The following is a 13,372-nucleotide window of genomic DNA, read 5'->3' as shown; positions in this document are numbered from 1 at the left end:
GTTATGTCAGCAAGTCGCTGTAAAGATGTTGAGTTTTTTTTTCTCTGTTCTTGTGATTGACACTGTCGTAGGAGACGCTGTGTTTTTCACACCTTTCACATTTTTTTGTAAGTAAACCCTCCAGCGAGCCGCGAGCGTGCCTCAGTGGCAGTTATTATGACAGCCTTATTAGGCTTTACGCTGACGACTCCGCTTTGTTCATGTGTGGAGCCGTTTGTCTTGACCTCACTGTGACCTCTCCTTGTTAAAGTCAAAGGTCAGACGGGGGGGGGGGGGACACAGGGTGATGTTCTCCTTCATAAACTCTGATCCCAGCTCAGTTCTTCTTTCTTTTTTTTTCAAGGCTTGTGGTTGTTTTGAGAGAGAAGAAACAGGATGTAGCTGCTCATCTGTATTCTCACACATCAAACCCATCACACCTTTTCCCCTCCCGCTCGTGAAGACTAAACTTGACCTGCCAATCACAGAAAGAGTTTTTCACATCAGTGTCAGTCAGCCGGCGGTGGGCTGGGTTTACGGTTTACCTCTGAGTGGTTTCTCCCAGGCTGTCAATCACAACGGGGGGCTGGGGGGGGCTCTGTGTGGAGCTGCGTGTCCGTGACAAGCCAGCGGAACAGGCTTAGCGTGCTGACGTTGTGTGTGTATGTATGTGTGTGTGTGTGTTTGTGTGTGCCAGGCAGCCTGTGGTTTGTTGTGGTTGTGGCGGGTTCTGTGTTTACCGTGGCGAGCAAAGCTGTGTTCCTCCACCCCACAGAGGAAGAGAGCGAGCGAGAGTTTTTCACGCTTTTTTTCCTTTTCCCTTCCACTTACTTGCTCTTCTCTCTCTCTCTCTCTCTCTCTCTCTCTCCCTCTCTCTCTCTCATTCTCTCTCTCTCTCCCTCTCTCGCCCCCTCTCTCTCTCTTTCTCTCTCTCTCTCCATCTCTCTCTCTTTCTCTCCCTCCCTCTCCCTCTCCTCTCTCTCCCTCTCTCTCCCCCTCTCTCTCTCTCTCTCTCCATCTCTCTCTCTCTCTCTCCCTCCCTCTCTCTCTCCCCCTCTCTCTGTCTCTCCCTCTCTCTCTCTCTCTCCCTCTCCTCTCTCTCCCTCTCTCCCCCCTCTCTCTGTCTCTTTCTCTCTCTCTCTCCCTCCCTCTCTCTCGCCCTCCCTCTCTCTCTCTCTTCCTCTCTCTCTCCCTCTATCTCTCTGTCTCTCTCTCCCCTCTCTCTGTCTCTCTCTCTGTCTCTCTCTCTCTTCCTCTCTCTCTGTCTCTCTCCCTCCCTCTATCTCTCTTCCTCTCTCTCTGTCTCTCTCTCTCCTCTCCTCTCTCTCTCCCTCTCCTCTCTCTCTCTCCCTCTCTCTCTCTTCCTCTCTCTCTCTCTTTTATCCTCTTTCCCAGATTCTCATGTTTCCTCCTTTATCATTCTCGCCCTCTAACCTTTTTTGCTTTTCTATTCTCCGTTCTCTCTTTTTATTAAAGTACTCTTCTCAGCATTACTCAGTGCTTTTTTTTTTTTTAAATATTCTGAGATCATGCGTCCGTCCCACTAAATTTTAAAATGATTTTGATGTCTCATATTTTATTTATTCACCCCACAGTTTGATTTAATTCTCTGTGTACTTTATTTGAACCACTAAGGCCTAAATCCTGATCCAAAGCCCCCACACAGCCAGGAAAGAAAAGAAAAAGGGTAAATCCTTTACATTATTTATTCCCGTCCTAAGAGCGTTATACTTTAAAAATGGTGAGTCTAAAAATAACGGATTCAGCCTGTTCAAAACCCTCCAAACGTGAGGTTTCTCCACACACACAAAAAGTACAGATCATGTAAGGTCGGTGTCTTCAAACAGCCTTCACTGTACCTCCAATCCTCACTGATTACTGATCTCTTTTATTAGCAAATATTAACTTACAGTTTGGCGGGAAAGGCAAAAATCTGTAAGAAAAAGCTGCAAATCAAATCTGCTAAATAACAAGTTTTAAAAGAACATTCAAGCGTTTCTTAATCTGGGCTTCTTGAACAGATTTTCGTCTCGTCTAGATTTACACTTTCACTTTCTGATATCGGCCCCTTAAATTAATGTTAGTCTGGACGATCAGTTCTTGCTAACCACTAATGGATCTATTACCAAACAAGAGATGATGATTTCACCTACCAATCTGATTTTTAACAACCAAATGATGACAGACCCAGGATGACAAATACTAGAACTTTCCTTGCAGTCCACATCGTCTTGTTGCCAAAAAATGTCTCAGAATAGGAGTCTAACGTCTAAAAGTCAGCGGGGATTTTGAATGTGTTTGTGGTTAGACGTCGCGCCGGACACAGAGGGCGGGAACTCTCTCACTAGTCGGAGACGTCTCCTGTAGGTTTAATCTTTAGGTTAAGGTGAATATTATGTTAGTAAACTATTTATTAAGCTACGTGGATTAGTTTATCGGAGATCGTCTTGAAGCATAACGCTAGTGACGTCACAATCATCCCACCGTGGTGTAGTTAGCTTTAGCATAACATTAACTTTTTACTTCTGTCGGCCGCATTAACGCTTCAAACATCATAAAAATGGCGTTCATCTGTGAAGATTATCCTGCTGAACAAAACGCCTACGCTTCAGAAACGTGCGTTTGACACAGAGATTATTTTCTGCAATGATCCAAAATCCAATGAAAACATCCCATAGGGGGAATTCTCATTAGACCCCATGGCGATGCTACTTCCTGGTTGGCCTTCAAAAATACGTCACATGGTTTGTTCTCTATAGCGATGCTGGTATTGATAGAACTCGCCGCCTTTCTGTTAGAAAATAAATTGACACATTTGTGATTCCGTTTTTAAAGATTTTCTTCTCCAGTAGGAAAAAAAATTAGCAAACATTGTTAGTTTTACTCTTTTTGTTGTTGTTGTTGGATCAGTCAACAAAAAGAAAAACACAGAATAAAACCAAACTTTATCCTTTAACACCCGTCTTCTCCTCCCTCTGTCACCCTCTCCGTCTCTCAGTTTATGTCTGTTGATTGAAGCCGTGTGAGAATCCCAGCGGTGCTTTAAAATGGTCCTGCACACACACTGGTGGTCCTCCTCTCTCCTCTCTCGGCTGCTGTCCTCTACAGCGGAGGTGAAGTGCTGCAGGCAGATTCCTGCTGTAAGAGCTCACATTCCTGGAGAGCAGCAGAAGGCCCCGGGCTAATGTGTCGCACTTCTAACGTTACAAACCATCTGGGGGATGCAAACACCAGCCTCTCATCTCAGCTCGCCCGTCTTTGTCTCCCTCCATTTTTTTATTTTTTTTTTGGCTGTTTTTGTTGATGTCACTTTCTCTCCCCTCCTGTCTGCTCCAGCTCTTCTTCTTCTTCTTCGCTGGTATTCTCCTCTTGGCACTTTCCAGCTGAAAAACAAAGTAGCACGGAGATGGGATTTGTTTTTTGTATTCACTCTTTATGCCCCGCAGGAAATCACAGCAGTAATGATGACACGAGGAACGAGAGAGGGCTGCACCGCCTCCTCTTTTCCTCTCAGCTCTCATTTTTGTCTTCGTCTCCGTTTAATTCGTCTGTGAATAAAAACTGTCACTCAAACGCCTCGGCTCCTCCGCCCTGTTCGGATGTGAGCAACAGTCAGAAACTTTGGGAGGCGTTGTGTTCTGGCTTTCTGGAGGGTTGGCGGAGATTAGAGAAGTAGAGGACACTTGACCGCTGACATCACACTCAACAGCTCTGTCAGAGCTCAGCTGTGTGAGAGGGTAACCGAGAGGTGTAAGATGGAGCAAATATGAAGGATTCAAACCTCCTTTGTTAGAAGCACTCCTCTGATACTGATTCCAATAGTTTTATTATCTGAACTAATGTTGTTGTTGTTGTTGTTGGTATCATGTGTGAGGCTACTCAAAGCTGTAGTAAACCCATTGTTGCATTGCATTGTGCTGACTTCACTCACAAACAGGAAGTAAAGATTTTCAAATTAAATCTTTTAAACTGAAGTGTAAGAGTTGTACTTTTTTTTTTTTTAAGATTTATTTTTGGGCTTTTTTGGCCTTTATTTGAGAGATAGGACAGAGGATAGAGTCGGAAATCAGGGCGAGAGAGAGCGGGGAATGACGTGCAGGAAAGAAGCCACAGGTCGGATTTGAACCCGGGCCGCCCGCTTGGAAGACTACAGCTTCCATACATCGGGCGCGCACTAACCACTGCACCACCAGCGCCCCAGGAGTTGTACTTTTGATCTTAAAGATGGAGCCTCCTCCATCTCGTCTGAACGTCGTCATGGAGACGATTTGTGGGGACTTCTTACAGTTCAGTGTGAGTTTTTTCAAAGTGAGACTGTACGAGCTGAGAGTGTCTAAAGTGCCCGACCATCTTATCTTGATCAGTGACGTGGATTGAGGCCGTCAGTCCGATATCGGATAGGTAAATTACGCCGACATCAGACCCGAATCAAAACAATCACAGTTTCCTGATGGACGCGTCACGGTGTACCATCAGGGTCGATTGTGACTCATAAAAAACAGTTTTTAAATGTCTTTAAGATCTTCATCAAAACAGCTGAGTCATAAATCAAATCATCTGTGTGTCAGTAAACTGTCAAACATGAACACACTGGAGGATGTTTTTTATGCACTTTTTGTCTGGTGTTTCTTGTGAAGCCGATTTTTCAGTCGCACCACTGATTCTGACGTCCGGCCAAATTTCAGCCTGATTGCACGTCGTTTGTCGTGGAGTGTGCAGGAGGGCGCGAGTGCTGATCGCGGCATGATCTGATGTTCTGACCCGTGTAAATTTACCTGCAGTGTGAAGATACGAGCATAATAAAGATCGCTAGCATTAGCATGCTAACACAACAATGCAGCGCGAGTTGTTTTGGTTTCATGCTGGTGCTCAAGGGCGACATCTGCTGGATCAAAAAAATCACATATAAAGACTTTAAAGACACCACAGCGGTTAGTTTTGACTTGACGGCCATTTTTGAATATCTTCATGACATTTTGTACACTTGGCCGTGTTTTAAAAAATCAAAACAATCCCAGTCTCTAACAGGCTTCTCTCAGTCTCGTGTTCTCGTGTTTCTCTCGCCGTCGGCTGTAGGAGTGATGATGACCTGCAGAGAGGGAGGTCGCGCTGCTGGAGTGCAGCAGGCGCACACAAAGCCAGATGTTTACAGAGAAAAGAGGTCAACACTGACTATTCTTCAACGTAAATGTAATGGCTTTTCAGTGCACGTGGTGTTTGAAAAGAGTATTCTCACAGAGGCCTGACCTTCAGAGCCGCGGCTGAATAACTGAATAACACGCTTTTTCAGCACCGTTACGCCGTGTATCTGGATGTGTTTGTGAGTCGGCCATTACAGCTTTGCGTTCGCGAGCTGTTTTCTTGTTTGTGTGGGAGGTTTTGTTTGAGTTGGAGCACACAGCCGGTTTACAACACACACACTCCTCTTCCTCGAAGTGAAGCCACCGGATTCCTCATCCGAGCACTTTTCTTCACAGTGTCAGACCAAAGACTTCCCGTCTAAATATCCTCAAGATGTTGATCTTTAAATCCACCCACCAAGCCCCGTCCACCACCGCCATCTCTCTCTCTCTCTCTCTCTCTTTCTGCTTCCAGTAAATAACCTCGGAGCGTCATGTGTTTGGAGTCTGGATTCATTATCTATTAAATATACATATTCTCCTTTTGAAAAATGGTGCAGAGGAGAGGGTAAATTTGCGCCCTATGTAGGAGTCATGGCTCAGGCTGTACCTCTTTTGCTGCGTTTATGTGTTCTTATTGATTTAAAAAGAGAAAGACGACCCTGCAGCAGTAATGGAAACTTGTATCAGCACTCTGTCACTGTTGGAAACAATGGGGAGCCGTGTGCAGTAAAGCACAGGATATTGGATTTTCTCTTTTTTTCTCCGTGTGCTGCTGTTGCTTGATGTCCTGGCTTGTTGTCTCCCCTGAATCCAATGAATTTGTAAAGAATCATTAAATATGTATAAAGTATATATTGGACACAAAAAATGGGGCTTTTATTCTGATATTTATCACTATTCTCCAGGTAGGGATGTAAGGCAGCTATAATCAATATTTTGATATCACAGATTGATTGCATGACTTGTGTGTGAAAGGGGTCGTATGTATCGATGGACACACCAGGAATTATGACTTGACAGTGCAGTGCAGTGTATCTCAGCTGCATGGAGGGTTTGTGTCTTTCAGCGTATTGTTTTGGTTCATTAGCCTCCGACTTCACTCTCACAGCTCTCATTGTCTCAGTTTCAATCACAGTAGGCGACTCACAGCAAAATATGCTCTGAGTTAGTTTATTTTATTTGAGTATTAATGAAGGAAAACTAACAAAAATATATAAAAATTTAAGGAACCATCATCTGGTATGCTGTATATTTACAGACAAAACATATTTCCAGCTGGAGTCCTTGATAAATCAAACAATTATTGTTGATTCATGTTAGAATTCAAACCTTTAAATCTGTGTACTTTAGATTTAAAACCAATTAAAAACACTCTGAACACACAGATTAAACTCAACATGAATACAAAACATGTGCATCTTTATCTCAACTATCCAAATAATGAGTAATCAGTGTCATGATCATAAGCTCTAGCTAAGTGTAAACCATAGACTGTATGAAGAATGGACAGCAGAATACCTCACCTCAAGTGAAGCCAGAAGATGTATAGCTCCACCTGCTGGCTGGCTGCGGTACAGGTCATAAACATAACCTCCTCTATTCTAACGGGTTGGACAATACCATGATAGATGTAACATCAACATTTTGTGTGTTTAATCAGTTTCTTAACATTAGTTCTTTGGTACGATAGAACAAAATGCCTTCTCTGAGTTTTTGCTGATATAACTTACAGTTTCCCATCATGCCTTCAAATAATAGCAAAAGGACGCTGGTCAAAGAAGTTCTTCTAGGTCACTCTTTACCAAAACTGAATAAACGTTGGAACGTAGATAGAATAGATTTATTTCAAACTGCTGCCAAAGATTCAAAAATGTGCTAGCTGTGAACTCGAGTAATAAAAACAGAATAAAAAAGAGAATTTATCCCCAGTAAAGAAACTTTTGCAGATGTTACTTTAAAGGCTTTATATGCGATTTTTCACACTTAAATATAATATAAATCAAGTATATCCTCTGAAAATAACTCTGTGAGTCATGACTGTCTACAATGGGTGTAACACCCGAGTCCCACTGTCTGTGATGTTTTCAGAGTTTTCAGAGTCCTATCTTCAGTTTGTTTACATCGCCAGGACGGCCGGCTGACTCCTCCCCTCGTGTATAAAAGTTGTTTAATTGAGGGACTAGAGAAAAGAAGAATAACATACTGTACTCACTGCTTAACTGTGTTTCTAGATCACACTCATTTCAGGTAAATTTACATGCAGTGTGAAGATACGAGCAGAATAAAGATCGCTAGCATTAGCATGCTAACACAACAATGCACCGCGAGTCGCTCAAGGGCGACATCTGCTGGATCAAAAAAAATCACATATAAAGCCTTTAAAAAAACAACCCACAGTGATTTAGGATGGCGTTAATGTCACATTGGAAACATTTATTGGAAGCTGTAAACACCTGTGTACAAAGAGTTTGTAAAAACATGCAGTCGAATAAAAAAGGAAACGTTCAGGTCGTCTGGTTGTAAAAGGTTTTAACCATTTCCTTAATGTTTTTCAATTCAATTTATTTTCGACATTTTCTGCTTTATATTTAAAACTGTATCAGTGATCCAATGATCACAGTCAGTAAATCTTATTGTTCTTTCTCTAAAGATGTCTTTTGAACCCTTGGTGCTCTGTGTCCCTCTGCAGGTGATGAGCAGTCGTTTCCTGCCCTACGAGACCATCGTGACCGATGCCGTCCTCAGCCTGGATGAAGACACAGTGCTGTCCACCACAGAGGTATGATAAAATAAAAACTGAGTCTTCTTTCCTTTCTCCCTGTCTTTGTGTCTCGACAGTCTGTTTCTCTTGAGACGAAACACAGTCTCCCCATGTCCCAGATGCGACTCTCTGATTGCATTTTCTTTCAATTTTTTATCTCGCTTTTCTGTTTGTCCCTGATGTTTTCCAGCTATCGCTCTGTAGCTCACTTCTTAAATCGCTCAAACTACTCTTAACTTTAACTCCCACTGCCTCACTTTTTCCCTCCTCTCCTCTGCCTTTATTTCCCTCCCATTCTCTTTAACTTTCCATCTTCTTTCTCATGTTTTCACACTTGTAATGGTACTGTATCCTCCAGAAATCCCCCAAACTCGAGAGCAGCACTGTTTGGGGGCGTTTTTTGTTCCACACGCTGTCAGGACAGTTTTCTTTCTTCCCGGGGACACGTTTTGGCGCTGCACCATGGGAAGCCAGATGCTGCTTTGAACAGTGTAGAACTAGATCTCATAAAGGCTGTTTGTGCGGAGGATCAAGATGGCAAGTTAAAGTTGGCACTGACAGGAAAATCCAGCCTCAAAAATCAAATCGAATCAGTGTTTCTCCCATGACGACATTTGGATAAAAAACACAAATAAAAACGTTGTAGAGCAAAGGGAACATCAATGAAAGTGAAATGTTCATCATGAAATTAGAAAATGACCACAGTCAATATCTGTTCAGCCTCTGGTTCTCAACTGGTCTAGCCTCAGGACCCACCAACTCCCTCATGAGAAATGGCGACCCGAATTTCAGATATTTTTTAAACAATCAGATTTATTGAATGAAATATGGTAGACGGTACAAAACGTGACACGAAATGAAACAAACATATTTTAAAATTTGAAAAAATAGTTGGCGACCCATTGAAAATGGCTCAACGACCCACTTTTGGATCCCGACCCACCAGTTGAGAAACACTGCTCTAAGAGTTGTTCTCCAAAAGAAGATTTTGCAGATTTTTTATTGGTCAAAATACCACTTTTCCATCATTTCTTCGTCAAAACACTGGTTCAACAACATGAAAAAAGTCTCCTTATAACGGTACTGTCAAAACCTACCTTTGAATATTTAGGACAGAATGAGAAACTGAGGCTCAGGACTCCTCTGTTCCTTCAGGGAATGTTTGAATATTTACATTCTGGCAGGAAGAGAAGATAAAAAATAACATGAAGTGTGTTTATGAGGGGGGTTTGACCCTAATATTAATTAATAAACGCACTCTCTCTGTGTAAAACAGGGTGGAATATGTGGTGTAATGAAGAGCGAGCTGTTTGTGGAGCCACTAGAGGACTTTTTGACGTTTTTTACTCTAATTACTTTGATCGCCGCCGCAGAAGTTTGCTGCAGGCAGCTGCTGAGGAAAGGCGGCTCCGTGTTTGATGAGCTTTTGCCTCTGTTGTGTTTTTACCACGCTCTGCTCGATTGTATACTTCCTCTGTCGGTTCTCCCTCTGGTCTATTGCCTTCTCTTTTTTTCTCACATAGTGGAAACTGTAAAAAAGTTTTTGTAGAAGTGGGAGAAATTAATCCCCACAAAGTTTTTAATTTAAAAAGTTACAGAAGTACCTACCAACGTAATCAGCCATTTGGCATAAAATATTGATTTGGAAATGGTTTTATTGATTTTTTTGTTTTTTGCACTAAGAAAAGTCCCTAAGATTCTGCTGCTACTACTATCACACATCACACATAACACTGAACATTTCCAGTGTCTGTACTGTGGGAGAAGGTGAATGGGTTTCCATGGACTGCAGCATTTGATTGTTTTCTGTCAGCCTGTTGACATTTTTGTCTCCTTACACCCTGCCAAAGTCTAAACCGGGTTCAGTTTTGAGTATTTACTTGATGTTTTAGTCTTCAATTTTTCAGATGTAAATCTCTGAGACTTTAAATCTCCTTTGATTTTGGTGTTCTGTTTTCATCTTCTCTCTTTACTTTCTTTGTGCTGAAATGTTCCACACGTCTTTCTGCAAATTGATTCAAGAACAGAGTTTAGCGAAAGTGGTTAGCTTAAAGTTCTGAGAACTTTTACAATAGCTAGCTAAAAGTAATGAGTTAGTGGTTAAAACAGTAAGCTTGATTAACTAGTTATACGTTAGAGATAGCTAGCTTACAGTCATGAGTTTAGAGTTGATATGGTTAGCTTAAAGTAATAAATAAAAGGTTTTTTATAGCTAACAGCTAAAAACACAAGTTAATTGTTGATAGCTAAAAGTAAGTTAAAAGTTAGCTAGTTAAGTTAGCATTTGAAAAGTTAGCTAGTTGACCGATAATAATAAGTGAACAGCTGAATCAGGTAGCTAAAGTTGTTAGCTAGACGTAAAGGGTAAATAGATGAATAGTTAGCTTAACGTAAACAGTTAAAGTAGTAAGCTAAGAGCAAAGACAAAACAGTTAGCAAACAATAATGCGTCAAAAATTGAAACTGCTAGCTTAAAATTAAAAGTAAATAGTTGAAAAAGTCAGCTGAAAAAGTTCGCTAAAAGTTATGAACAAGCTGTTGCAATAGTTAAAAAACAGTAAAAGCAAAGAGTTGAAAAGTTACCTGAAGTAAAGTTAGCATTAAGGCATGAGTCATCGCTTTGAGCATTGAAAGTTAAGATGGATAAAGAGTTGAAATATCTCAAAGTATGTGTTGACAATTCAAAATTGCGAGATGAAAGTGATGAGTAAGTTGTTCGAAATAAATTATGTCGTTGATGAGCGCTAGTTGAGTTATTTTAACAGCCTTATTACGATATGAGACATCCTGATAAGAATGATTTATAAAAATAAAAAAAATCAAGTTCAGCGCTAAATGAGGATAGTCAGCATCTCAAGGGATTTTTTTTTATAACCAGGCAAAATGTACTTATTATTTATTTTTAATAGACAAATTTAAATTGATATCTTGTAAAATGATTCATAGGAATAAATACATCAAGTGTTGTTGACTATGCCTTTATTTCATCTCTAATTACAGTATATTACCGTGATTCATAAAATTCTGTATTTCTGTCCGTCCAGGTGGATTTTGCCTTCACAGTCTGGCAGAGTTTTCCAGAGCGAATTGTTGGCTACCCCGCTCGCAGCCACTTCTGGGACAGCAACAAGGAGCGTTGGGGTTACACATCCAAATGGACCAACGATTACTCGATGGTGCTCACTGGGGCCGCCATCTATCACAGGTACAGAGCACTCTTCATAATACCGTCTTCTGATCTACGAAGCTGTTTACCGGCTCCCGAGGCGGTTTGCAACGTTTCCCTCTGCTCCGCTGTCTTTTTCCTTATTTCTGCTCTGCTCTGTTCCCCTTCTGTTATACGGGGATCACAGCCCTGCTCGACTCAGCTCTCCAGTGTTCAGTTGTCTTTCTTTTTATTCAACACTTTGATGCAGTGATCTGTGGATCCTAAAAGGAGGTGTGATGTTCAGTGAAGCACAGCCTCAGGAAACCAATGTTTTGACGCTGGTTATGTTTAATCCAAAAAAAAAAATGTCAATTTGTCTGCTACACAGCGTAGCGTAGTTCCTCCGTTTAGTTTGACTAAAGCCCTGTCAGCTTTAATATGACTTCACTCAGCTGTGATGGGAGCAGTCCATTAAGCTGAAGTCAGCCAATCACTGCGCCCGAACGCTTAATCACTTTCAATAAGTCAGTCGTTCAATCCATCCAGGAAACTTTAGCACTCAAGTCTGTTGATGGATTCAGACTTCTTCTACCCTCGGGCTTCAGACTTGTATTGTCAAAGAGTCTAAAAATGTGCTGCATTTAAATGAAGTGGTGCAGTTTGTTTGGGATACACTCAGCTCTTCAGCAACATGAAAGATCTCCGGGAGCATTTTCAAGCATTTAATCAAAACAAAATCATCTTAAGGTTTGTGGGCAATAAACACTGTTGTGATCAGACGTGTTCAAAATCAATATCAACTTTAATATGTGCAATTAGGAAGAAATGTAAGACAAAAAAAAAGACCTGCAATTGAATCAGACAAAGCAATTTCAGCGTAAATACAATGTTTTAAAAATAAGACTGTACAAACAAGAATTGAATGAACCTGGAAATCACCCTTCAGTCTTCTTAATCTTCCACTGAAATGCTTTAACATCCTCATATGAATGCCCTCTTTTTTTATGCACACTCCTTCCTGTCTGCTGTTCCAGGTACTACCATCACCTGTACACCAACTACTTACCCACGAGTCTGAAGAGCATGGTGGACCAGCTGGCCAACTGTGAGGACATCCTGATGAACTTCCTGGTCTCTGCTGTCACCAAGCTGCCGCCCATCAAGGTCACACAGAAGAAACAGTACAAGGAGACCATGATGGGACAGGTAAGGAGTGTACTCAAACCAAACCCTCACTGGATATATGAAATAAGAATGATCGCGTGTATACATAGAGGAGTCAGAAGTGCTTTTTGGCAAAGTTAAGCCTGGCTCACATCGTGCGATTTTTCCCCGATTGTATAAAAGGGGTGGCATGTCAGCTCACACTGTACGACCCGATTGTCGGGCACGGCCGGAGAGCTCACACTGTACAAGTGAAATCGGGACGGAGCGTTGACAATTGTTAATAAAGTTTCATTTGAAAAAAACAAAGGACGACGGTTGATGAAAGAGAAGGAAGTGGAAGTTGTTGTAGGATGTAGAAAAGCTTATGAAACGTTAGATATATGGATACAAGTGTCTCGAAAAGTGCTGCACTGATGATCTGTACTGAAAAGTAAAAAAAAAAACAAAAAAAAACGCCGGGTTGCGTCCTGCTGCTGGTCGCCATGACTACAGTCCTCCCTTGTCTCTCGTGATTATATTGTAGTCACACACAACTGCTGCCGGACACATTATATAATCGACCTTGATTTTTGTCCTCCTTTTTTTATAAAGTGTGATTCATTCCACTCCAGTGGTGCTCTCTTCACATTGGCGTGTGTCTGAAGATCTCTTTTTTTCCAGCCAGAACAAACTGTTGCCGGATTACAAACAGCATGAATTATTCGAATAAAAAAATTATTTGGAGCGACCCGGGGATAAACAGGACAAGTCACTTTACAGCAGAGAAACAAAAGCACAGTGGGGAGTCCTGTAGTTTACGTCATAGTTTGTATTCAGGCCGCAGTCTTGCCAAATATAGAGCATGATCCAGCTGATGATTTATTGAGTAGCATTGATGTCAGGCGACAGTCAGTAATGGGTTTCTCTTGTCACAGAGTCTCAGTTGTTACAGATGATTGTCAGTCGTTTCAGTGTTAGGAAAATGTTTCTTTCTTCCAAGTTTGAAGTATTTTTTTTAATCTGATGTACTCCTACATTACTACTACCTCAAAAAAAAATGTCAGCGGATTTCAAGTAGCACAAAATAGTTAAAAATGGGGCGCCGGTGTCCTAGTGGTTAGTACACACGCCCCATGTACGGAGGATAAAGTCTTCCATGTGGACGGCCTGGGTTCGAATCCGACCTGTGGCTCCTTCTCTCTCTCTCTCCCTCTC

The 13,372-nt window shown here is 41.6% G+C and overlaps 2 protein-coding genes across 2 annotated transcripts in view; both read left to right on the top strand.

Annotated features, from left to right (window-relative positions):
• LOC132990900 (double-strand-break repair protein rad21 homolog A-like) overlaps nt 1–13,372 on the top strand; it is a 136,541-nt gene that overhangs the window by 11,063 nt on the left and 112,106 nt on the right. The gene's annotated exons all lie outside the window — the stretch shown is intronic.
• The window catches only part of ext1b (exostosin glycosyltransferase 1b), a 131,732-nt gene that overhangs the window by 113,672 nt on the left and 4,688 nt on the right, over nt 1–13,372 (top strand). Inside the window, exons 8-10 of the mRNA XM_061059383.1 lie at nt 7,792–7,881; nt 10,908–11,068; nt 12,046–12,217. Of these exons, the coding sequence (XP_060915366.1) occupies nt 7,792–7,881; nt 10,908–11,068; nt 12,046–12,217 (423 nt within the window). The remainder of the gene's footprint in view (nt 1–7,791; nt 7,882–10,907; nt 11,069–12,045; nt 12,218–13,372) is intronic.

Source organism: Labrus mixtus, chromosome 16, assembly GCF_963584025.1.
Source record: "Labrus mixtus chromosome 16, fLabMix1.1, whole genome shotgun sequence".
NCBI classification, from domain to species: domain Eukaryota; kingdom Metazoa; phylum Chordata; class Actinopteri; order Labriformes; family Labridae; genus Labrus; species Labrus mixtus.
This window is presented reverse-complemented; position numbering and strand designations above follow the sequence as displayed.